Genomic DNA, 25,297 nt, shown 5'->3' with positions numbered 1-25,297 from the left:
TTTACTATCTGTCTCTCCCATGAGTAGAACATAAAACACAAATGGCAAGGATTTTTGTCTGTTTTGCTATTTCCTCAGTATCCACAACAATATCTGTGTCACTTTGTGGATTACTAAAAATTGAATGACATAGGAAGTTTTATGTATATCTGGAGAAAAACATTCTAAGCAAAAAGAACAGCAAATGTAAAGGATCCAAGGTAGGATTCTATGAACAACTAGAAGGCAGTGTTGTTGAAATTTGGAAGAAGAATAGTGGCAAGTGATATCAAACTAACTCATCTTCCATGACTTGGTTCTAAAAATTATTTAGAAGATTTAGCAGCTGCTTTTAGATTTGGTACTCGCTTTTTTCTTTTCATGAAGTAGTTCATATGTATCTCCAGCATAGCCCTTGCCTTATAGTTTTACAGTTTTCTTCTTATTTCTTCACCATCATAATCTGGTCCTCCAATTCAGTCCTCAAAGTTCTTACCAGTTTTTGCCTTCAGTTTAAAAGTTCTAGAAGTATGTCATCCATGTTGCAAGCATGTTTTAATGCTTTGCTTTTCATTGTCTGTTTTTTATTCATTTACTTCTACATTGACCTATTCTGCTTAATAGAGAGATTGTCTCTTGTTATGATTTATGATAAATTCATTTCATAGACTTTTGTTTAACTTTTATGTGTTCTCCTGAGAGTAGACATTGTGAAAGCCATATGTTCTTTAAAAGCACTTTATCCTCAACATTTGTACATCACTATTTATGATACATGTATGAGTATCAAAGTTCACTTGGATGGAAGGCAAAACCCTGTCACTGATCTAACAGACCAGATCCCATCTACTGGAAAAAGAGCATTCAGAGATAAAAGCATAGTTTGCATATATAAGTAGATTTGCTGACAGAAGGGAATCTGAAGATGCGGGAGTAACACATCTATAGTTGTTAGTAGTAGGGAAAGAAATAACTCTAATGTGAATCAAAAATAAGTAGCTACCTTATATCAGTTACATAATAAACTGGTAACAACGAAATAAAACAGTCCATGTTTAAAATTTAAAAAACTAATATCAGCAAATTGTATCTTTACCAAATCAAGGTGAAACTGATTATAATGAAGTGTAATGATTATGAATGAAAGGAAGCCTTGGTACTGAAAGTGTGACAGTAGCAACTGTCCACATGTAAGCATGCCCAGTGGTAGAACACTGAATTAGAATTTCCAGAAAACCCTACAAATAGACAGGGTGGTTTGATTAAATATACACATATACATTTAAAAAATATTGTAACTAAGTTGCTAGGTTACTGACACAAATTGCTATTAGTGCATAAAAAATGGAAGTCTTTGGGATTGTACATGCATCCATAATAAAGAATGGACCAATGTGTTTAGATCTCTTTAAGGCTTAGCAGTAGTATTTCCCTGGGTGAAGTGATATTCTACTATATGTTTGTGGGCAGCATTGAGACTGTGATACATGGTTTGAAAGAAGCAACAATAGCAAATCAAATAAAAGATAACTTTAGAATTAAGTAGAATCATTCTGATGCTTTAGAATCTTTATTTGACGTTATTCTTTTTGAGACAAGGTTGAATTCACAATCCTCTTGCCTCAGCCTCCTGAATACTAGAATTGCAAGCATGCACCACCACACCTGCCTCTGTCATTATCTTCAAAAACCAGGATTTTAGAAATTATAAAACACTAGATTTAAATTTGTAGTGTAATCAAATGCCAAATTAAAAAAAATTAAGTTAAACTATTTGTGAATTTGCTGAATGTTTTACTTAACATAGTATTATACAACTGTTAATTTTAACATGTATTTGTATTCCTTACAGGGCGGTTACTGAGAGCCAATCAGATTACTTTCAACTGGGACAGGCTTGCCAGCTGGATCAACCTTACTGAGCAGTGGCCATATCGGACTTCATGGCTAATATTATATTTGGAAGAAACTGAAGGTGTCCCAGATCAACTGACATTAAAAACCATCTATGAAAGGTACTTAGTGTGACATCTTTGTATTTAACTTCATCTTGGGTTGAGTCTCAAAACAAAACAAAATACATAGAAAAGCAAACAAATAAAAATAGTAAGTATAAAGTGTGTGCTTTTATACTTCTGAATGCATTCTCACTAATTTATACTTCTGGTCTTTGATCTTTTAGAAATCATCTTATGAGATAGATGAGTGGTATTTCCCTTCATTTTATAGTAAAATACTAAGCATTATTTCTTGAATAAATATGTCTGGTCTGTCATATCCTGGGCACTGTAATTATCAACACTTGCTAGATGAACACAGGTAGCCTGTACTCCTAGCTACTCAAGAAGCTGAGATCTGAGAATCACAGTTCGAAGCCAGCACAGGCAAGAAGTTCTTGAGACTTTCATCTCCAATTAACCACCAAAAAAAAGTTGGAAGTAGAGCTGTGGTTCAAGTGGTAAAGTACTCAGGGACAGCACCCAGACCCTGAGTTCAAGTCCCAGGATTCCCCAGACAGCTGAACTCAGGAAAATATTTCTCTAGGTGGGTTTGTGGGAGTGGGACACTCTGGAGAACTCTTTTTAAAATAGACTTTCTAATGAGTTGAAATTAGTCCTAATGCAGAAGACTTGGCTTCTTTAAACAGCACTAATTTCTTTAGCAGCCTCACTTTCCTTGGGACACCTTTACATGCACTTCTAGAAAATGAAAGATTTTCAAATTCTCTGCTTTGTTTTTGTTTTTTGTTTGGGGGGTCCAGTCGTGGGGCCTGAACTCTGGGCCTGAGTGTTGTCCCTCAGCTCTTCAGCTCAAGGCTAGCGCTTTACCACTTGAGCCACAGCTCCACTTCCGGCTTTTTCCTTTTTGCTTACGTGGTGCTGAGGAATCGAACCCAGGGCCTCAGGCGTGCAAGGCAAGTGCTCTACCACTGAGCCACCTTCCCAGCCCCCTCTGCTTTGTTTTTTTTTGCTTTTATTTCTCACTGTAAAACTGACTGAAAGCAGAAATAACTATATTACAGCCTGAATGCTGGGCTCTCTTCACATTTCCTTCATCATATTCATTAGTCCATCACTTGAAAACCCAGCTTTACACAGAGTCTTAGGACATGCACAGAATGTAGACCAGTCTTTGCCAAAATGTAATATGTGTGAACTCAACTATGAGACCCAATAGAAACCTCAGGACACATCTTTACCTAAATCTGTGATTCTGGTGGCATTCTGGTATTCTGGGCTCCCACCAGAATCACCCATTAAGCTCTGCTTACAGCATTCTAGAATAGCTTGCAGCTCTTAAGGTTTCTAGCTTTCTCCTGTAAATCCGCTGGAACAGTTTCTGAACCAGATTGCCAGGGATAGTCACAGAAACAACCATACTTCTTTGGTATCAGTTTTCTTCGTTAGTGAGACTTGTGTCACTGTGACAAAATACCTAAGAAAACAACTTACAAGAGGAAAGATTTCTGTGGCTCAAGGTTACAGAGGTCCTAGTCGGTTGTGTCAGGAGGGTGTGGCAGAGTGGAGAAGCTGGTTAGGAAGTGGTTAGGAAGCAGAGAGACACAGCGTGTGCTCTGCTCCATTTCTAAAAACTCCATCTTAATTTCCAGCACTTTGTACCTCATAAGAAACTATCAAAAATTTATGTTTTTAAATTAATTGAAATATGTATGTAGACAAAAGAAAGTATATAATTTAAAGGTAATAATTACGACATCTTGCTTATGAAAAATAGAATGTGAAATATATTGGGAGTGCAAGTATTAATCATATAACAAAGTAACTGAATTTTTGCAAGGTAATATTTTTGTTGAAGTAAATATAAAATACTATATATTGGAGACATAGGAAGTGATGTCAGCATTGCTTTTTGATTAAACCAGTTTACTACTTTAGACTTAGGCCCTTGGCAGAATTGCCATCTAAAAGTGGATTAGACCTGGCTTGGAGATACTTTCCATTTTTGGAGAAATAAATAGGTCTCACATTTTTTTGTTGTTGTTGGTCATGGGGCTTGAACTCTGGGCCTGAGTTGTCTCTGAGCTCTTGCACAAGGCTAGAGCTCTACACTTTGAGCCACAGCACCACTTCCAGTTTTTAAGTATAATTGGAGATTAGAGTCTCACAGCAGTTTTTCTGCCCTGGCTGGCTTTGTACTGTGATCCTCAGATCTCAGCCTACTGAGTAACTAGGATTATTGGCCTGAACCACCAGCACCTGGCAAGTCTCAGATTCTTATCAGTACTTACAAATAATATTTGTAGCTGGGTCAACAAAGACATAAAGACATGGTAGACTCCAGTCTTTGAGAATTTATAAGGAATTGACTTAAATAAGATGATTTGGAATGGAAAACTATACAAAGCCAATTTGATCAACATATTGCAAAGTCATTTATTGGAGGATGTTAGAATAATTTAGATGACTGTTTCTAGTTAGCCATAGTTGAGTTTTTTGATGCTTGTCATTTGAATAATAAAAAGTTTTATTTACAGCCGACAAAAAGCAGCAGTATATAATTGATATTCATTTATTTCATTAAAGAAATCTGATTTGGTAAAAACAATCAGAAAATAGTATTTAGTATTTTTAACACTAGTAGTAAAATTTATTTTTTTAATCCATAAAAAGCCTCATTTATTTTTATAGCAATTTGATGACACATCTGCTGGCATTATTCAGCTGAAAAAGAAAATGTTGGTTCTTGGTGTTTAGTAAAATTGCTTTGTTAAATTATTTTCTAAATTGTTCAACTTTTAACAAATGACATTTGATACTAACACTGGAAAGCAATTTTAGCTAATTAAGTAGATCCCTCTATAAACCATTGGAACATTAAGATGACATACTGTTCATTCAAGATTATTTTAATTGGTACAATTATTGTAATTTTCTTGCAATTATGCGTTGAGCTAAAAGCTTTTGTCTTGATCAGTTGAAGGTTTTTTTTGTTAACATACATTTAGTAAGAAGAAAGTGTAAAATAAAAACTCTAGATACTAAAGATTTTTTTTCTCTGCTTTTTATTTCAGAATTTTAGACAGTCATTGATGTATTTTGGTATAAAAGTTTATTTCTGATATTTAGAATATTTTAGGCAATGATAGACATTTTTAGAGAATCAATTTAAGTAGCTTTCATGAAGATGGTGCTTAATTTCTGTTTTGACACTGCTTAGACAATCTTTTACTCATTATAATGGTCAGAATAATTTTTTGTGAAGAATAACATATTTCATTTTGGTATTCTTGTTTTTTAAAAAAACAATTGGACAAGTTTTGAGAGAGCATAAGAATAATAGCCAGTTTATATTTTATTGAAACAGCTGTTCGTTGAATAGACATTATGGACCTAATTAATGACCTTCATAGATATATTTGATATCTTTAAATTATTTGGTAATATTTGAATGAGTATAAGGCTCTTTCCCAAACCAAACTTTTCATATGCTTAAGATAATTCACTCTCCCAATCGTCCATGCCTCGCTTATCTCTTACAAACCTCCTCCATCATCCTTTATTTCTATGCCCTTCATCATTTGGAGTGAATCTTGTATAGGCTTGTTTCTTTTATATGTGGATTTGAATAGTTTTAATAAGATGAAAAAATGAACATTAGTTTAAATTTGTGAAGTTGTTTCATTCCCTTTGTAATAAAAATATCTTCTTTGTACTGATAATTTTTGTGGTAATTACAATTTTGAGATACTAGAAATATTTATTCCAGACATTGTTTTATGCAGGCTGTTTAGATGTTTTTGTATGCGTAGCATAGAATGTTACAGAAATTCTGTATTCTTAATATGATAGGTATTTTTATAGGTATTGAAGTAGTCATCATTCAGAATTTATTAAATTACTATCTTGTATTTAATAGTTATTTCCATCTTTGTTCCCAAAACACACTTTACCAGAATGCAGAGGTTAAATATTTTGTCAGTACCTTTATCATTTTAAAGAGATAACCTAATCTAGTCCTTTTGGACATCATAAGATAATTCTCCATATGGAGAACAAAGTAGATTTGTACTGAAATAAAAATTATACAAATAGATACAAAAAGATTAGTACAAATAACATTTCACCTAGCTAGGAAAAGATAACTGTATTTACTGAGTTTATTCTGTAATATAGAATGAAGACAAATATGCATTGTTGGTTTTGCACTGTTTGTATTCATTGTCTTGGTGGAAATTAATTGAAAAAATGTAGATACTTAAAGGTGAAAGGCAGAATTTATTTATTTATTTAGTAGGTTGTGGGGCTTGAACTCAGGGACTAGGTGCTGTTCCTGAGCTCGTTTTGTTCAAGGCTAGTGTTCTACCACTTTGAGCCACAGCTCCACTTTTCCAGCTTTTGAGTGGTAATTGGAGAGTAGTGTCTCACTGGGACTTTTCTGCCAGGCTTGCTTTAAATTGTGATCCTCAGCTCTCAGCCTCCTGAATAGCTAGGGTTATAGGCGTAAGCCACTGGCTAAGGGCAGAACTTTTGGAGTTTATTTTGATACACTTGAAAATCATGCCCACTTTTGTTGTTTGAAGAATGAAAATGAAAGAGATTAAACTCTACATGTTTGACCATTCTTGAGTTTATCTTTTTATATTCTGAAATTTATTTGTTTTGTTGTTGCTGCTGGGTTTGTAGCAACATGCAAAAGTATGAGTTAATTAATTGGAGAAAGCTTAAAATTAATTCATTTATTTAGAAAATAGTCTTGAGTACCTAATATGGGCAAGTATTGCTCTAGGATACATCTGTGAACAAAACTGCAGAGATTTCCAGAGAGCTTTGTATTCCTCCAGTGAGTGGCAGGCAATAAATAAATAAAACATAGAGTTGCCACATTAAAAAGCAACAGGCCTTGTGGAGAGAATAAAATGTAGACAGTTGGGGAGATGCAGAATGATACAGGCTTCATATTAAATGAGTCAGGATAGTCCTTGCTGAGAAGGGAAGAGGGTTGTACAAAGGCATGAAGGAGGTGTTTCCAGGTAGAATGATAGATTTGGACTAAGGTCCTTAAGACCAGAGAGCACTTAGGGGTGTTGGTATGGTGAGAAGGAGCCCAGAAGGGGACAGGATAGGAAGGGAGGCTAGAGGAGTGGGTTCATGGACTACTTTTGAAGGACTAGTGACAAAAAGGACGGTGACTTTTCCTCTGAGTAGAGATCCATTGTAGGGCTTTGGGGAAATTGTACCCATTTCCCTAATGTTCTAGCAGCTATATTGTTTGTGCATACTTGGTCTGTTGATACAGAAAAGTAAATTTTGTAAATTGTGTACTGGGAAAAGCATGAACCCAGTTACAAAATAATAGTAAGATAAATGAGAAAGTAGTTGGGCAGCTACTTACTCCCCAATGAAGATGAAAGAAATGAGAGAAAATGAGACATGGTGGTACTCTATGATTAAGAGGAGGCTAGGTATTGACCTCAGGACACTGAACAAAACTGTAGTTACTCTAAATACTGGTTGGAATGTATATAACTAAACTTTCTCTGTGTCCTGTTGTGATAGTTTCTTGTCTTACTCATTTTATTTATTTTCTAGTAAAATGATAGATTTAGAGCATAGTTTGGTGTTGTTTCAAAAATTCCTTCTTTCCTTATAGTCTGCACCTCTGATGTTTAAACCCTTGGTTAACAGTGAAGGAAGGTGATTTTAGTATATTGACAACTGCTAGGTGTAGGGAGATGTTACAGACATTAGAAAAGTTAGTGAGTGCTGTTGCAATCAAACTAAATTTGATTTGTAGGAAATCAAATGTTAAACTTTTCATAACCCATTAGGCTATAAGGATAAAGTGATATAATTAATCAAGATTCTCTGCAGAATGAGAATCAAAATCAGGGTTATACTGCAGTTTCAAGCACCCTGGTTTTCAGGCCCTTTTCTCTGCTTTCCACCTTTCACATGTGGTTCTTCTGCCCCATCCTCCCTTTTCTTCCCCTCATTCTTTGGTCTCATAGTATTCCCTTATACGGCTTGCTATAAGAATTCTTATAAGGGGCTGGGAAGGTGGTTCAGTGGTAGAGCGCTTGCCTTGCATGCCTGAGTCCCTGGGTTCGATTCCTCAGCACCACATAAGCAAAAAGAAAAAAAGCCAGAAGTGGCGCTGTGGCTCAAAGTGGTAGAGCACTAGCCTTGAGCTGAAGAGCTGAGGGACAGCGCTCAGGCCCAAAGTTCAGGCCCCAAAACCGGACCCAAAAAAAAAAAAATTCTTATAAATGCTTGGAATACTTGTCTCTAGGAATTGTAACTCCTCTAAACTGATGGATTCCTTGCTTCCATCCAAATGCTTGGAATAGAGTAGGCATTAGTGGATATGTCTAAAAGAATAAAGAAATCTGATGATGATTTGGATTGAAGAAGGCCTGAGTTCAGGAAGATGGTGGATGAGAAGCCTCACTTTATCTTGAAAAGAATCCTGTCATACAGATGTGTCTTTGGTTGGTTCTATGTATAAATGAAATGTTTTCTTACTACACCAGCTGGCCAGGTGCACTTGAAGTTGTGGTCTGCATAGATTGAATATGATTGTATATTTCAGGCAACACCTATGGTTTCTGCTTTTTGTTGGTGATAATACTAAAGATATAACAATGTTTTCTTAGGCATTTTCCCATAACTTTGAGTTTGACTACATTTCTAAGGGTCATACATTTATAATACCTTTATTGCGGTCATGAATGGTCATACTGCTTTGTGTTCGCACTTTTAAACCGGGCATTTATACTTCACTTCCTTACAGATTATTATCGGTGTCCTTAGGTTAGATGACTTGGAGGGCTCCATTTTTGATTTACTAAACTTTTTTTTGATGTGCACTCACCAAACAAATATTTATAGCTTATTTTGTGCTGGACATATTCCAGTAGAAGTACCAGCCTCACTCTGTACGTGCAGTACATTGAGTGAAGTACTTTCCCTGGATCATCTCATTAGTACCCTGTGTAACTAAGGAGGCAGAGCACTTAAAGTTGCTAGCAGTTTGTGCTAATGAAAAATAAAACGCACATGCGCGCGCGCGTGTGTGTGTGTGTACATATTGCACGTGCATGCCAGTACTGGAACTAGAATTTCAGGCCTCAAGTTCATGCCTGGCACTCTACCACTTGAGCCATATCTCCACTTCCAGCTTTTTGCTGGTTAGAGATTAGAGTTTTAAGGGTTTGTCTGCCCAGGCTGGCTGTAAACTATGATTCTCAGATCTCTGTCTCCATAGTAGGATTACAAGCATGAGCCACCAGTGCCCAGCTAAAGAAAATGTCCCAAAGTTGTGTGTTTCTAATTTCAACGTGAAAAACTCCAACATATAGGAAAGGCAGATAAGAAAGGCAATTTCTCTAAAATATATTTTACTATGTAAAAATTTTGTCTACTATGTTTAAACTTTTTAAACCCTTTAAAAAATCTTTAAAGTTTCTAATACAGACATTTTGTCTTTAAATATTTTTAAATCTGATTATTGTAGGATTCAGAATTACTAACATTCTTGAATGTCTCAGAGATCTATATCTATTTTTTTCCTTCTTTTTTTCTTTTTTTTTTTTTTTTGGGTCTGGTCGTGGGGCCTGAACTCTGGGTCTGGGTGCTGTCCCTCAGCTCTTCAGCTCAAGGCTAGCACTCTACCACTTGAGCCACAGCGTCACTTCCGGCTTTTTTCTTATGTGGTGCTGAGGAATCGAACCCAGGGCCTCGAGCATGCAAGGCAAGTGCTCTACCACTGAGCCACCTTCCCAGCCCCTATATCTAATTTTTGACAGATGACCTTGCCATTATAACTTTGTTTTTGATTATTATTTTCAATAAAAATGCCATTCCAGATTTTAAAAAAAAAACTCTGGAAAAACAAAAATAATGTATAATTAAAATTCTAAGAGCTAAAGTGGCCTCTATCAGCAATATTCCAAAAGTCCACAAGATGGGAGTATTTCATCAGAAATGTTAGCATGCTTCGCCGTGAACTACAATCTGAGACTTTTTGCTGTTCTTTAGCAGAAAAACAAGGGTAAAAAAACCAGATTAAAGAAGTAGTGAATTTCCATTTCTTTAAAAAAAAAAAAAAGTTTCAGAGAATCACAAATAATAAGTGCTTATGTACTCACATGAGGTAGTACTAATACTTTTTTCTCCTGTAGTTCTTTTTGTTTGCAGGATTATGGAGTAAGCTGAGGGCCCTTGTGCAAAAGCATTTTATCACTCACTGGGCAGCACCCCTAGTTCTTTCCTAAAATTTGTTAAATTTAACTTTTGGGGAAAAGATGGATATTAAAATAGTATTTTAAATCTGCTTATGCATTTAGTTAAGATTTAAAAATACTAATAGTTAGGAAGTGGCACTGTGGCTCAAGCGGTAGAGCGCTCGTGTTGAGCTGAAGAGCCCAGGGACAGCGCCTAAGCCCAGCGTTCAAGCCCCATGACTGACAAAAAAAAAAAAAAAGATAAAAATACTAATAGTGCCAGGTGCCTATTGCTCATACTCATAATCCTAGTTACTCAGGAAGCTGAGATCTGAGGACTGTGGGAGGAAAGACTGTGAGACCCTCACCTCCACTAAACTACCAAAAAGCCAGAAGTGGAGCTATGGCTCAAGGGGTAGAGTACTATCCCTGAGAAAAATGAAGGTCAGAGACTGCCTAGATCCTGAGTTCAAGCCTCAGGACTGGTAAAAAACAAATAAATACTAAACATTATAGAGATCCTGTGCTTATTAAAGATTAACTCGCGTGTGTGCGTGCGTGTGTGTGTGTGTGTGTGTGTGTGTGTGTGTGTGTGTGTGTGTGTGTGTGTGTGTGTGTGTATGTGCCCACCCTAAATCACCTAGAGTCTTATAGACTTTTCCTGACAGGTCTGGCTTTGAACTGTGATCCTCAGAACTCACCCTCCTAAGTAACTATGATTATAGGCATGAGCCATTGGTATCTGGCTCTAAAAATTAAATCTTTAAGATAACTTGTGTAGGTTAAATCTTGAGAATAACTTATATAGAAAGGTTTTAGAGTTCAGGCTTCACAACCGGGAAAAAAAAAAAAAAAGAAAAGAAAGGTTTTGTTTTAAGATAAGATGCACATGGATTATTGATTTTGAGCTGAGAGCTTTCATTATCTGTACCTGTTACTCAGAACTTTGGTTTGGTTTATTTTCCATACAACTGTCCCTGGCTGTATTGTGGTTCATTTGCTGCAGCTTCACTGTGTCATAGGTTTTTTTTATTATGTTTTTAATACAAAAGTAGTGATCCCTCACCTATCATGGGCTTAGGTTACAGAAAAGTAAGAATCCGAAAAGCAGCAATAAGTGAACCGTGGTACAGTGGGGACGAGTATCTAACACTGCTGCTTCGTGAATTTTCATTTCTTGCTGGGGTCTCTGACCGTAACTCTTGCGATAGGTGAGGGATCACTGTATTGTAGTTTGAATTCAGGGCCAACATCTTTGTACCTATGTATCCTGGATGGATTATTGGAGGGAAACACCACACCAGCTTGTTGATTGAGATGAAGTCTTACTAACTTTTCCCAGGACCCTCCCAATCTCTGCTTCCTGAGTAACAGCTTTACATTCATGTGCCACCAACATGCAGTTTTATCTAGAGTTAGAGTGCCAAATATTTGTTTCGGTGTGTACGATTAGTGTGATACGTTTTTCAGTTTCTTAAAGGCAACAATTTACATGGACACCTCATTACTTGGTATTAACTTGTGATATTAGTGTTGCCTCAACAGCTATAAAAAGAGATTCATTTTATCTGAGCATTTTAAAGAATCATATCATACTATAAACTCCTGATGGTAAGCAGGCTGAGCTTTTTAACAGTAGATATTATCTTGATATTTGGTCATCTGGGAATTATTTTGCTTCTTAACTCTTTCCAGAAGTCTCTTGTGACTTGTGATCCTTGATGGAAATGATCAGTCACTTGCATTGCTCTACCAAGGTGAGCATCATACCGCCATGCACTGATTTTCAGATGTTCATTCTCAGTGGAAACATTTTTTTAAATGAAAGCTTCTCCCAATAACTAAAGTCAAATTTACATAAATGAAGTGATTCAGATGATAATATTTTAACAAATTCACTTTGAGCTGTTTTAAAGAATGGTATAAAGTTGAAGAATTGTGAGTGATTATTGCAATTCCTTATTTGTTTAAACGTTTCTCAAGTTTTGGTGTGTAGCCTAACCAATAAGGAGAAATAAATATTACCAATTTTAAATGTTCTTTACAAGGCAATATATTTTACTTAATCTAGAAACTTGAAAGATTAATTGGAATATTGTTTCTCAGGCAAGTTGCCAACAAGTTGAGCAACAAGTCGCTCACATTTCTTAGAATTATTGGGAATGTTTGCTATTTTCCTCTTACTAGGTCTTGTCACCTGGACCATTTCATTTATTTTAAGCACTCTAGTGTCTACTCTGTAGTAGTGTACTGCTTATATAACTTTGTGATCAGAAAATGCCGATCTGGATTTTAAAAAACAATGTAGAGATGTCTATGGCCTTGTTTGAACTGGTATAATGGGGCAGGGCACTGACTTTTGGTGCAGGCAGACGCAGATCCTGGTGATGCCATTTATGTTTGTGGTGAGATCAGCCACCGTAACCTCTCTAAGCTTAACCTCTTTAAGCCTCAAGTAAATTTACAAATTATATTTTTTTTAAATTAAAATATTTAAAAATTGGGCCAGGCGCCACACTTGTAGTCCTAGCTACTCAGGAGGCTGAGAACTGAGGATTGCAGTTCAAAGTCAGCCTGGGCATGAAAGTCCGTGAGACTCATATCCAATAACCACCAGAAAACTGGAAGTGGTGCTGTGGCTTAAGTGGTAGAGCACTTGCCTTGAGCTAAAGATCTGAGGGATAGGACCCAGGCCCAGAGAAGCCCCATGACTGACCAAAAAAAAAATTAATAATTCATAGGGTATTGGGAGCAAAATGGGCTAAAGTACTCTCTGGATTGTTATAACTTTTAAGTGTGTATTTAATTTAGAATGTATATAATAAAAAGAATCATGAGTCCCCAGTGTACCTTAGTCAGCACATTTTACATGGCATGCAGGTGCAAAGCCATTGCTTATTAGTGGTATACTGAGCCTAGGCAGATGCTCACAAGCCTTACTATTGTACCTCAGGCTTATTGGTACTTTCTTATACCTGTATTACTAGAATTACAGTGGAGTTATACTTCATTTTTAAACTGAAAACCAAAGTTGCTCAGACATGGATAGAACAGCTCTGATCTCTGTGAAAGCATGGTTTTCTTTCCTTTCTTCAAGAGCTGAGAGGATATACCTGCATGGTGAGGCCTGTGAAGCATCTTCAGAGCCAGACTTTGAACTCAGCTTCCACCCTTTTGAAATGAGGAAACTGGAACCTAGAGAAGTAGAAGAATTTGCCCTAAATCTCCCACAGTTTACAAGTAATTGAGCCTCTGTTTCAAAAAATTAATCTTTATGCATTATAGCCTTATTCTAAATTTTCTGCAGTCACTAAGTTTGAATTAGAACAAAGTCTTTGAAGTAGCAATTAGCCAAGCTCATGCCTATAATTCTAGCTACTTACTAGGATCACGGCTTGAAAACAGACTGGGCAAAAAGTTTGAAGACCTCATTTTAACAGAAAACATTGGGTATGGTGATAGACCTCTGTCATCCCACCAGGGGTAGCAAGCATAAACATGAGGATCACAATCCAGGCTTGTCTGGGTAAAAAGTGAGGATCCTGCCTCAACCAGAACCAAAACAAAAAGGAATAGAAGTATGATTCAAGTGATAGAGTGCCTGCCTAGCAAGCTCAAAGCCCTGAGTTCAAACTACAGTATTGCAGATAATTAATTAGTGGAAAAGGAAAGAAAGTCAGCCAGATGCCAGTGGTGCACACCTATAATCCTAGTTACTCAGGTAGCTGAGATCTGAGGGTTGTAGTTCAAAGCCAGTTGGGGTAAGAAAGTCTGTGAGACTCTTATCTCCAATTAACCACCAGAAAACTGGAAGTGGTGTTGTGGCTCCAAGTGGTAGAAGCTAGCCTTGAGTGAAAAAGCTCAGGAATGGTGCCCAGGCCCTGAATTCAAGTCCCATGATTCTCTCTCTCTCTCTCTCTCTCTCTCTCTCTCTTTCTCTCTCTCTCTCTGTCGTCTGTCTGTCTGTCTGTCTGTCTGTCTGTCTGTCTGTCTGTCTGTCTGTCTGTCTGTCTCTCTCGTGCATGCACACAGAAAGAAAGTCATTGAAGTAAATGAATGTTGTCATCTTGGGCAGAGAATAGAGCTCAATGGTAGAATGCTGGCTTAGTGTGCACGAGGCCCTGGCTTTGATCCACAGCACTGCCAGGAAAAAGAACGGTGTGATTTTGCTGTTGTTGTTGTTGTTGTTGTTGAGAGCATAGCAAAGTTGTATTTCATATAGGAATTGTATTCCTAAAAATCATGGTTTTCAAAACTGCATTTAATGCTAAATATTTTGCTTCCTCTATAGCGAGGAAGTACTTCATTTGGGTCCCCCGTTAGTGCTCTTGCTCCTGTTATCAAAGGTGACTGTAGAATAGTTACCAGGTGGACTCTTAGAGGAGGTTACAATGCATGCGATGCTGGAAAGGCAACGCGTAGAGCGCAATTTATAACTGTAAATCTCTACAATAAAAAGAGCTTTCAGAAAGGTCTTAAATGAGTAGCTTAATTTTATACACTGAGGAGCAAGAAAAAGAACAGCAAATTAAACTCAGAGCTAGCAAAAGGAAGGGAATAAGAAAGGTTACAGTAGTAGATATAAGTAAAATAGCAGTAGAGTGAAACCAGGAGTTGTTTCTTTGACAAGATCAACAAGATGAATAGTCCACTGTGAGATCCAGGCTCTAGTTGGCCCTGGGGCCTGAACCTGAGGCCAAAGTGAACACAGGTGGCTTGAATGGATTCCTCTGAGCATTAGGCACTTCAGCATAGTCGATTTTTCTCAGTTATCTACAGTCTGGAGTTCTGTGTATGATATTTTAATTGGGGGATTTGATTAGGCAGAAAACTCCACAGTTGTACAGATTATAGGTAGAAAAAATCATTCCTATTGTCCTTTTGTTGGATTTAATGTTGAGAGAGTAACTATAAAAACTTAAATCGCAGGGCTGGGAAGGTGGCTCAGGGGTAGAGCGCTTGCCTTGCATGCTTGAGGCCCTGGGTTCGATTCCTAAGCACCACATAAGCAGAAAAAAAAAAGCTGGAAGTGGCACTGTGGCTCAGGTGGTAGAGTGATAGCCTTGAGCTGAAGAGCTGAGGGACAGGGCCCAGGCCCAGAGTTCAGACCCCACGACCGGACCCCCAAAAAAAACTTAAATCGCATGCCTGGGTAGGAAAAGTGGGCCGTACTGTAGCTGCAGTTATTCAAACACAGATGCTGTCATTTATCATTGGACAGCTGTAACAGACCAAACTGATATCTCTGGAGCAGATAGTTGTCACCTTGAAGGGAGAAAAGCCTTAAAGCATTGTTGTATTTGCAAAGAATCAAGATGTGGAATGTGTGTGTGTGTGTGGGGGGGGGGGGGGGGAGGAATGACTGGGAGTTAAAAAACAACTATTTTTGAGTTATAATGGCTATAACTCATATTTTTCCCTAAAATGAGTTTCTACATAATAAAGTGAGGTAATAACATAGTTGGGTTATATGGTCTTCATCTGCTTTCCTGGCCTTTTTTTTTTTTTCTTTTTTGTCAGTCAGTGGGGCTTGAACTCTGGGCTTGCACGCTGTCCCTATGCTCTTCAGCTCAAGGCCAGTGCTCTATCGCTTGAGCCACAGCGCCACTTCCAGTTTTCTGGTGGTTTATTGGAGATAAGAGTTTCACGGACTTTCCTCCCTGGGCTGGCTTTGAACTGCAATCCTCAGATCTCTGCCTCCTGAGTAGCTAGGATTACAGGCGTGAGCCACTGGCACCCGGCTTTCCTAGGCATTTTATATTAAGTTGTTTCATTTAAAACCGCTAGGGAAGTGGAACTGTGGCTCGAGTGATAAAGCACTAGCCTTTAGTGTAAGAGCTATTGGACAGTAGCCCTGGCCCTGAGTTCAAGCACCAGTATCATGGGCATCAAGTTGAGATCATATTTTGGTGGTTAATTTTACCAGCTTACTACTTTGTACTTATTTAAAAGGTTTTACATGGGTTAACCCTGTGCCGTAGGTTAGGGCAGTGTTACAAATGTGGACCCAAGGTTCTGACACCACTAGTGAGATGGCAATATCAGTTACTTCTGGGTCAGAAACTTGTCTCATGACCTACATGATGTAGTCCTGAAATTGCCAATACTTGGAACACAGGCAACCTAACTCTTAAAAATATATTAACTGAAATAATTACAGCCTCTTCAAAATCACAGGAGTATCTGAACTTGTCCATACTAACAGAGATGATCAATGACAAAGCTAGTAAGAATAGTTTTAAGTGAGTATATTTTCAGGAATTTACAGTAAAGAAAAAATGTTACATTAAGCGATGTGTGGTCACCCTTGTCTTACCTGTAATCCTAGTTATTCAAGAGGCTGAGGTCTGAGGATTGTGGTTCAAAGCCAGCATGGGTAGCAAAGTCCATGGGACTCCCTCCCCCCCCGCAAAAAAAAAAAAAACTAAGTAGAGATTTGGCTCAAGTGCTAGAGCATTATATTTGACAAAAAAGAAGTTCAGGACAGCTGAACTTCAGGACCTTAGTTCAAGTCCCAAGACTGGCACAAAAAAATAAAAGGTTAAAATTAAAACCCGCTGTACAACTATTGGAAGATAATATTTAAAAAGAAGTGGTATTAGAGCTTGGTGCCTGTGGCTCATGCCTGTAATCCTATTGAGACGTAGGACAGTTTGAAGTCAGCTCAGGCAGAAAATTCTGTGAGACTCCATCTGCAGTTAACCAGCAAAAAGCTGGATTGGAGATATAAATCAAATAATAGAGCAACAGCTATAATCAAGAAAGCTGAACAAGTATGTGAGATCCTGAGTTTAAGCTCTTGTACCAGCCTGGAGAAAACAGAAGGGAAGAAGAAAGAAGAGAAAGAAAAGAAAAGAGGGGAAAGGGAAAAGGGAAGGAAAGGGAGGGTATTGGGGCAACTAGGTCTCTATATGCAGAAAAAAGTTGGACCCGTACCTCTCATTAGGAACAAAAGTTATCTCAAAATGGATGAACTTACTCTTTCTCAGGTAAAAGATTTTGCCAGTGTCAGAAAAGATAGAATAAAAATGATTTTTATTCTAAAAGATCAGAAATTATTTAGGAGGAAAACACTACTCACTCTAGAAATACTTATTGACCGGTAATGTTGTTAAGCATTTTGTGCTAGCACTGGAAATTGGATGGTGAATTAAACCAAACCTTTCACAGTTTTGATGGAACTGACAGTCTGGAGGGGGAAGCAGACATTAGAAACATGATTCCACCAGTGGATATACAATTCCAGGTGTGATGTGTGATATGCAAAACAATATATGCTCTGGGACATATATGGTAGAGGAAGATGAGCTGTTCTCAGGGAGGGCATAATTGTGTGCAGTATAGAGGGTGTGGAAGTGAACTGGGTGAGCTTCTGTGGTCTTTCCATAGGTCTTAGTGGATATAAAAGTGGGTTTGGGATTTTTTTTTTGTTTCTGATCCATTGGCTGCAGTGCTGAGCAGCTTCTCTTCTGTATGCCCCACATATGACCCAAAATCTCCAAAGTTTTCTGTGAATAAAGAGCCACTAAGAAATGGGCAGATAGCCGGGCGCCGGTGGCTCACGCCTGTAATCCTAGCTACTCAGGAGGCTGAGATCTGAGGATCGAGGTTCAAAGCCAGCCCGGGCAGGAAAGTCTGTGAAACTTTTATCTCCAATAAACCACTAGAAAACCAGAAATAGCACTGTGGCTCAAGTGGTAGAGTACTTGCCTTGAGCTGAAGCGCACAGGGACAGTGCCCAAGCCCAGAATTCAAGCCCCACAACTGACCAAAAAAAAAAAAAAAGGAAAGAAATGGGCAGAAATCAGGCATCAGTGGCTCTCACCTGTAATCCTAGCTACTCAGGAGGCTAAGAGCTGAGGATGATGATTCCAATCCATCCCAGACAGAAAAGACCTTGAGACTCTTATCTCCAATTAACTACCCCAAAAAGCAAGAAGTGGCTCTGTGGTTCAAGTAGTAGAGCACCAGCCTTGAGCAAAGAGGCTCAGGGACAGTGCCCAGGCCCTGTGCTGAGTTCAAGCCCTAGGACTGGCATAGGAAAAAAATGGGGGAGAGGGGGAAGAGGCAATCTGTATCAGAAAGTATTTGAGGGTATATAGTAGAAGGTAAATTTGTCTCAAGGTAATAAAATTCTAAGGTGATTAAGAGTTTTTAAAGAAACTTTGGCCTGAGGGTGTAGCTCAGTGGTAGAGTACTTACCTAGCTCATATGAGTCCCAGGTTTTGATCAGAACAAAAGAAAATATATCTTAACTTCCTATTAAATAATGGCATTATTAAACTGTTACTTTCAGAAAAAAGTATGATAGATAATGCCTCTGCATAAGTTATATTCTTATATTTTAATTCAAAATGAATTTTTTTCAATGTAATTTAAATTCTCATTTTGAATGCAAGTAATATGAATGGCTTATGTAATTTCTGCCAGGAATTAATATGGGTTTTCTATAAACCACCGTCATTTATAATCAAAATGGTTTAACTTACATTGATGTTGGCATTAACAAGTACTGCTCAATTGGAGGCATAGAAAGAAATCACATTTAAACTCACTGGGAGCTCATTGATGCCTGAGGTTTTAAAATGCTTTCTGTGGGCCATTTAACTGCTGGCAACTTGAGTTCACATGATTCATAATACTAGAAATTTAAATTCACTCTTAATTGAAAAGTGAAGTTACTTAAATTCCTTAAATGCTAACCTTTGGAAAAATATCTGAAAAATAAAGGCCCATATGATTTTGATGGCTTACTGCCAAAAGTTTATCATTTACATAAATATCTCTTTTAGCAGAAGAGTTTAATGTGGTGAGCTCAAAAGGTTAGAATAGAGACTCCAATCTGGAAAGCAGCAGTAGACTGTTGGCTTGTGAACGGCAGCATTGTTTGTGGATTGAGAACACTGTTCGCATTCAGGCTTAAGCTGCGCTGGCATTAAGATTCAGCTAATTTGTTTCATGTGACTTGTCAGCTGTGTGTTTTTATCTAAATCTTTCTAGCCTCTCTTTTTGGTGTTCAGTCCTGAAATAGTGAAGTACCTTTTTAACTGTTTCAGGTCTGGCATGGTAGCCGCTTGTGCAAGTGATACTCTATGGTAGTCCTCCAGGATTTCCATCTCTGCTTGGTTGAAATGCCCTTTTACTTTATTAAAAGTGGTCCTGTTTCAAAGAGCTTTTCTGTTCTGTCCCTGTGTAGGTCTGTAAAAGGACTTCCTAAAATTCATTAAGATGAAATTGCTATCTTTATCCTTATTTTCTTGACAGCATCCTATTCTTTTCTTGTTTGTTCATTTTGCTCTGGATTTTCCCTTAGATGACTTTTAATATTTGACTACCAGCCAAGTGCTGAGTCTCAGCAGTGAAGTGTTGCTCTGTTGGAACACTGTAACTGTCACTAAAACAGTCAGATTCCCATTTCTCTTTTGAAGGGATGGAGATCTTAAGGCTCCTCTGAAATGGTGCTCATTACTACATCCTAACACTTCACATTGCATAACTGGGAAGTGAGTGTTCGAAGATAGCTCTAGTGATTTTACTATATATACTGTAAATGTAGTCATGCTTAAGTTGTACTGTTTCACATCTTCGATATTTCATCACAGTCACTTCTAAAAGTTTATTCCTGATTCTTTGTAATTCTTGTTGCCCTCTGTCAGCATCCTAGCTTTACAGGGAACCTCCATCTGCTTTTGTAGGTTGGTCTGTTTTCTGTTTGTATATAAATGAAAACAAACATTATTGGTTGGATTCTTTTATTTGACCTCCCTCCCTTCCCCCCTCTCTTTCTCTCTTGTGCTGGTCCTGGGCACTGTTCCTGAGCTTTTTTTGCTCAATCCTAGCACCCTACTACTTGAGCCATAGCTCCACTTCTTACTTTTTTAGTAAGCTATGATTACAAGTGTGAGCCACCAGTACCAGCTCTTGACTTTAGTTAATAGAAGAAAACTTACTGTGCTTGCCTAGCAAGCATGAGACCTGAATTCAAACCCCAGTACCTTTTAGAGAGGAAGGGGAGAGATGAACTGTTAGGATCTCTGATGGGTTTAAAAAAAAAAGTGTATGGTGTTTTCTAATCTACTTTTCTGTGTTTATCATATATATATATATATATATATATATATAAAACCTTTTTTCTAGTTTGTGTAACTTATTTAAAAGGTCTTTATGTTTTCTGCAAAGGGAAGAACTGAATGCTCATGTATTTAAAAATCTTGACTTTCAGAAGGGGCCAGTGTCTCAGCTGGCTGTGTGACTTTGGACAGTGTATGTCATTTATGAACATACTGTCCTCTCCTGAAACAGGTGGCTTCCAATGTATGATTTCCCTTGCTTTGCTGTTTCCGTAGTCCAGGACCTCATGTAGTGTTACACATGGAATTTTGTGATTATAACAGATTTTTGTTCATTTAAGAAAAAGTATTTTTAAAATCTGACCAAGGTGACTTACATGTTGTTAATATAAGCAATACATTTAAGTTATGCAAACTTTGGCTTTCTAATATTACTAATGGTGCTTATTATTTATTTCTTGTTTGAAGAATATCGAAGAATATTCCAACAACTAAAGATGTTGAGCCACTGCTTGAAATTGATGGAGATATAAGAAATTTTGAAGTTTTTTTGTCTTCGAGGACTCCGGTTCTTGTGGCTCGAGATGTAAAGACCTTTTTGCCATGCACTGTAAACCTAGATCCCAAACTACGGGAGATTATTGCAGGTGGGTATTCTCAGCACTTCAGTTTTACTTTTCTGAAGCCCTCAAATATTTCCTGTTTCTAACTTAGCTATGTAAGCTCTCAACACTATGAAAAACCAAGAACCTTGAACCATACACTTCTCAGGAGAATTAATGAAATTAAAGACTAGGAGTCTTGACATCCTTTGGGAGTTGTTAAGAGAATGTTACCTGCTAAGAAAACCTTTATATTGGTTTTAAGTTGTTAATTTAAATGTATAAGCTGGAACTTGAGGGTAGTAACATTAGGATTTTAGGATAAATGAGGTTTTTCGGGTACCAGTGTATACACGAGAACACAAACACACCAAAGCTTATTTTGGAACATTGTGTTTTGTTGATCCTGTTCTGCTGCCAATCCTTGAGTTTTCCAGGAATTAAGATGAGATCGCCTTATTAGTCCTGCAACACTGTGTAAAGTGAAATAAGGCATACACCAAACGACAAATACTGTATGATCTCATTCATACATGTCATACAAAAAGCTCTTCTTGTGGTAGAACAGTGCCCAGCACAGTCTGGGAGAGAGAGAAGAAAGGGAGGAAAGGAGGTCAGTCAGTGGGTACAAAGTTTGCAGTTAAACAGGAACAAGAAGTTCTGCCTTTCATTACACAGTACAGTGACTGTAGTTAACAGTTAACTATTACAAAGTTATTTCAAAATACCTAGAAGAAAGCATTTCAGGAGGTCTCATCATAAAGGAATAATGAGTGTTTGATATGCTAATTTCCCTACATCAGTTATTTTACAACATACACATCAGTGAAGTAACACATTGTATTACGTACACATGTACAACTGTTATGTGACAGTTTGAAAACTGAGTTGCTACTGCCTTCTTTCAGTTACAGTGTTATAAAACAGATGTGTTTGTGAGGATGGAATCTTGTTTGGAGATGGCTGCATTTTGTAGTTTGTAAACCCACAGTTTTAGCTAATATTCTGTATATTAATAAATAGACAAATTTGAGTTGACATTGTAAGACTCCTAAGAATTGTTAATATAGCACAAATAAATCTTTAAAAGGTCATAGTAAAATTGAGTCTGGTAACTGAAGAGAAGAATCTAGATGTTGGTGACTTTTCACCTAGTGAGAAAAACTTTTATGTATACGTTAGACAATTTTCACTAAAAGCTCAAGATTTCTTGCCATTGATTTTGGAATGCCTGGCAATTGTGATAAAATCATGTTTCTTTCTGGTAAACTAATTACTAGTGTCCTGTTTTCTTTTTGCCTTCTTGGATATGGCGGAATCTTCCAGATGTTCGTGCTGCAAGAGAGCAGATCAACATAGGAGGTCTTGCATACCCTCCACTCCCCCTACATGAAGCTCCTGCACGTCCAGCATCGGGGTATAGTCAGCCCCCATCTGTCTGCTCTTCCTCAACATCCTTCAATGGGCCATTCGCAGGTGGGGTTGTGTCACCGCAGCCACACAGCAGCTATTACAGCGGCCTGACAGGCCCTCAGCATCCCTTTTACAACAGGGTAAGGAGGGGTGCACCCTTTCTAAGGATTTGTTCCAAGGAAGTCTCAGAAGTTTTCTGTGTGTGAATTTTGTGTTTTTAAACTATACTTTGACTTTAAAATAGAAAAATGTGAAGTTTAAATATAAAATGAGTGATTTAAAAACAAACAGTTTTGAATGTTAGCATGTCCCAGAGCTCCAAGGTATCGGAGTGTTAGAGATGATTTAGCTTATTTTCTTGATAAAAAAGTGAACTGCACAAGTTCAGTGGTGACTGGCTTATGCTCTACAGGCATTGATTTCTCTTTGTCAGTTGTTAGATAATGCACCTATAGTATGTCCTGCGTAATAATTTATATCATCATTTACTGAAGTGATAAATTCCTATAATAGGTCCTTATATATAGTATGGTTTGTATCTTTGACATATGAGAAAATAATCGGAAAATACTGCTTGGAGTACTCATTAGAGCCAATTATTACTGTTATAACCCATTGTTAAAGTTTAATATCAAGTTACATTCAGTATGATTCCTAAATCGAAGATAAAAGCACAATTATCAGTGGTATTCAGACTGTATCAGGCTTAGTTGACTGAAGGTATTTATTGCTACTTACCAACCTTAAACGCTAGTATTTCACATAGGAAAATGAGGCATGAAACATAGAAATATACTTTCTGGAACTCTACTCTGGAGCCCATAGCAATTTCTTATTTTTGTTGTCTCTATTAGTTACAAGTAAATTCTCTGGTGATGTGTCTCATGTAAGCAGTGGACTCTCCACCTGTAATACACTTGCTTGTTTAGGGTGTAGAGCACACTCTGGAGTGTCAGGATAGGTAAACTCTGTGAACTTGAGTGCACTCTGGGAACTGGAACCCATGCTAGTGTGTTTGTTCCCTGTGATCCAGACTTTTTGGGTCTTACTGGGGTTAATCTTTATTTGTAAGCAATAGTATTCTAATAAAATTTCACACTATTTTCTGAAGAGAGATTATGGGTTAATATACATAAGTTACTTGGAACCTAACACAGGACAAGCCTGTAAACACATTAAAAGTAAAGAGAAACATTTGATCCAGAATGTAAGGTGTAAAACATAGGTGCTTAAAAAAAGTATATATTAAATGAGCAACATAAAAATGTAAATAATGTTTTAAGTTTGGGTTTGATGTCTTGTAGACTATGAAGGAGCCTTCATTATTTTTTTGTTTTGTCACTTGTTTTAAAACTTTTGGAATTGCATTGATTGGTTGGTTTCATTTGATAAATCTCATTACACTTTGATTTCTGTAATTGTTCATGCCCTCTTTTGTTACGTGTTTTTCCATAGCCATTCTTTGCCCCATACCTTTACACGCCAAGGTATTACCCTGGCGGTTCCCAACATCTCATCTCACGCTCATCAGTAAAACCGAGTTTGCCCAGAGATCAGAACAATGGCCTAGTAAGTATATTAAAAGGGTAACTAAAATACTAATCTCATAAAAAACAGACACTATTAGAAGTTGGGGTTTTTCCTTTCCAGAGTAAAATAATAAAACTTATTCATAAAAAATTTTAAGAAATATAAAATGTATACTGTTTGCATTTCTGGTAAATATCTGTAGAAAAAAATGACTAACAAGTTTCAGTGACAAAATGTTGTGATTTCTGTCAGAAATTTCTGACTTATAATACAGTATTTGTTACCAAAACCTTAAAAAACAAAACTGTTCATCTGATCATTTCTAAGGTCTTTTTAAAATGGAATACATACATTGTACTGTGATATATACATATATATGTATACATGTTCATATATGTATGTATATGTATATTTACACCATGGTATAATAAATAGAAGATGGAGCCAGGCATGGTGGTGCATGCCTATAATCCCAGCACTTGGGAGGCTGAAGCAGGATGATGGTGAGCTTGGGACCAACCTGAGTACATAGTGAGATTTTTTTTTTTTCTCAAAGGAAAAAGGGGTAGGGGGTGGGGATTTAGTGGGGGGGAAATTCAGTCTAGTGATGACACAAAATAAGCAGGGTAAGAGAAAAATCATTCAAATGTAGTTTTAAATAATTAATTCAAAGCAAAATACACATGCCTAACATATTAGGGACTCCTGATGATAAAATTAAATTTAAAAAGAAAAAAACCTCCCAGCTAATGTAATTTTAATTGAAATTTAAAATGCCCTAAAGAGGAATGCTAATTGCCTAAATGTTTGGGTGTTTTACATATTATTAGTGTAGCATTGTGGTCATTCATCTTCATGTGATCTTCATACGTGACTCACTCCTGAACCCTGCACCCACACTCTTCTGTTTTATGTTGGTAGGAGGTTATCAAGGAGGACGCTGCTGAGGGGCTTTCTTCACCCACAGACTCCTCGAGGGTAATGAGCAGTCTTGTGGTGTGGACCGCTAGTATCTCATTGCTTCTTTAGTAGTAATGACGGTCATAATTGTGCTGACAGCAGTTCACTAACGCTGCACTTGTGTGATGGGAAGCGAGTGGAGAGTAACTGAATACTAATACTTGTAGCTCGTGGATGAAATACGAGGCTAACGTTTAACTTCTCCCTTTATTTCTTCCTGCTTTTCCCCTTTACAGTGACATCAGAGGGTCTTTTATTCTTCAGTAAAAAAGGGCAGATTCCAATAGCCACTGGGAACATTCAGCCAGTATTTGTTCGTTAGTCCTGAGCTCTGTTTCACTTTTGACTGGTTTTGATAAACCCTGTAGTTGCACTTGGTGCTATATATGTTGAATAGTTCGAGAAATATCCCAAATCAAAGAGACATGAGCAAGATGGTGTAGACGAAGCACATTTTCCATAACTCATTCTTAATCTAAAAGTGATTACAGTTAGTGAAGCTCTCCTTTTTTTTTTTTTTATTTAAACAACATTTCCAGACAAGCACTAGAGCTAGTTCA

The 25,297-nt window shown here is 37.4% G+C and overlaps 1 protein-coding gene across 4 annotated transcripts in view; it reads left to right on the top strand.

Annotated features, from left to right (window-relative positions):
• Positions 1-25,297, top strand: part of Kidins220 (kinase D interacting substrate 220) — a 93,707-nt gene that overhangs the window by 46,223 nt on the left and 22,187 nt on the right. For 2 of the 4 annotated variants that reach the window (XM_042680735.1, XM_042680734.1), the window contains exons 22-25: positions 1,832-1,994; positions 20,701-20,879; positions 22,161-22,387; positions 23,703-23,816. In XM_042680735.1, coding sequence (XP_042536669.1) covers positions 1,832-1,994; positions 20,701-20,879; positions 22,161-22,387; positions 23,703-23,816 — 683 coding nt within the window. The remainder of the gene's footprint in view (positions 1-1,831; positions 1,995-20,700; positions 20,880-22,160; positions 22,388-23,702; positions 23,817-25,297) is intronic. The other 2 variants (XM_042680737.1, XM_042680736.1) reach the window with 1 other exon arrangement.

This window comes from Dipodomys spectabilis, unplaced genomic scaffold, assembly GCF_019054845.1.
Source record: "Dipodomys spectabilis isolate Male_0828 unplaced genomic scaffold, ASM1905484v1 ptg000066l, whole genome shotgun sequence".
Lineage (NCBI taxonomy): Eukaryota > Metazoa > Chordata > Mammalia > Rodentia > Heteromyidae > Dipodomys > Dipodomys spectabilis.
This window is presented reverse-complemented; position numbering and strand designations above follow the sequence as displayed.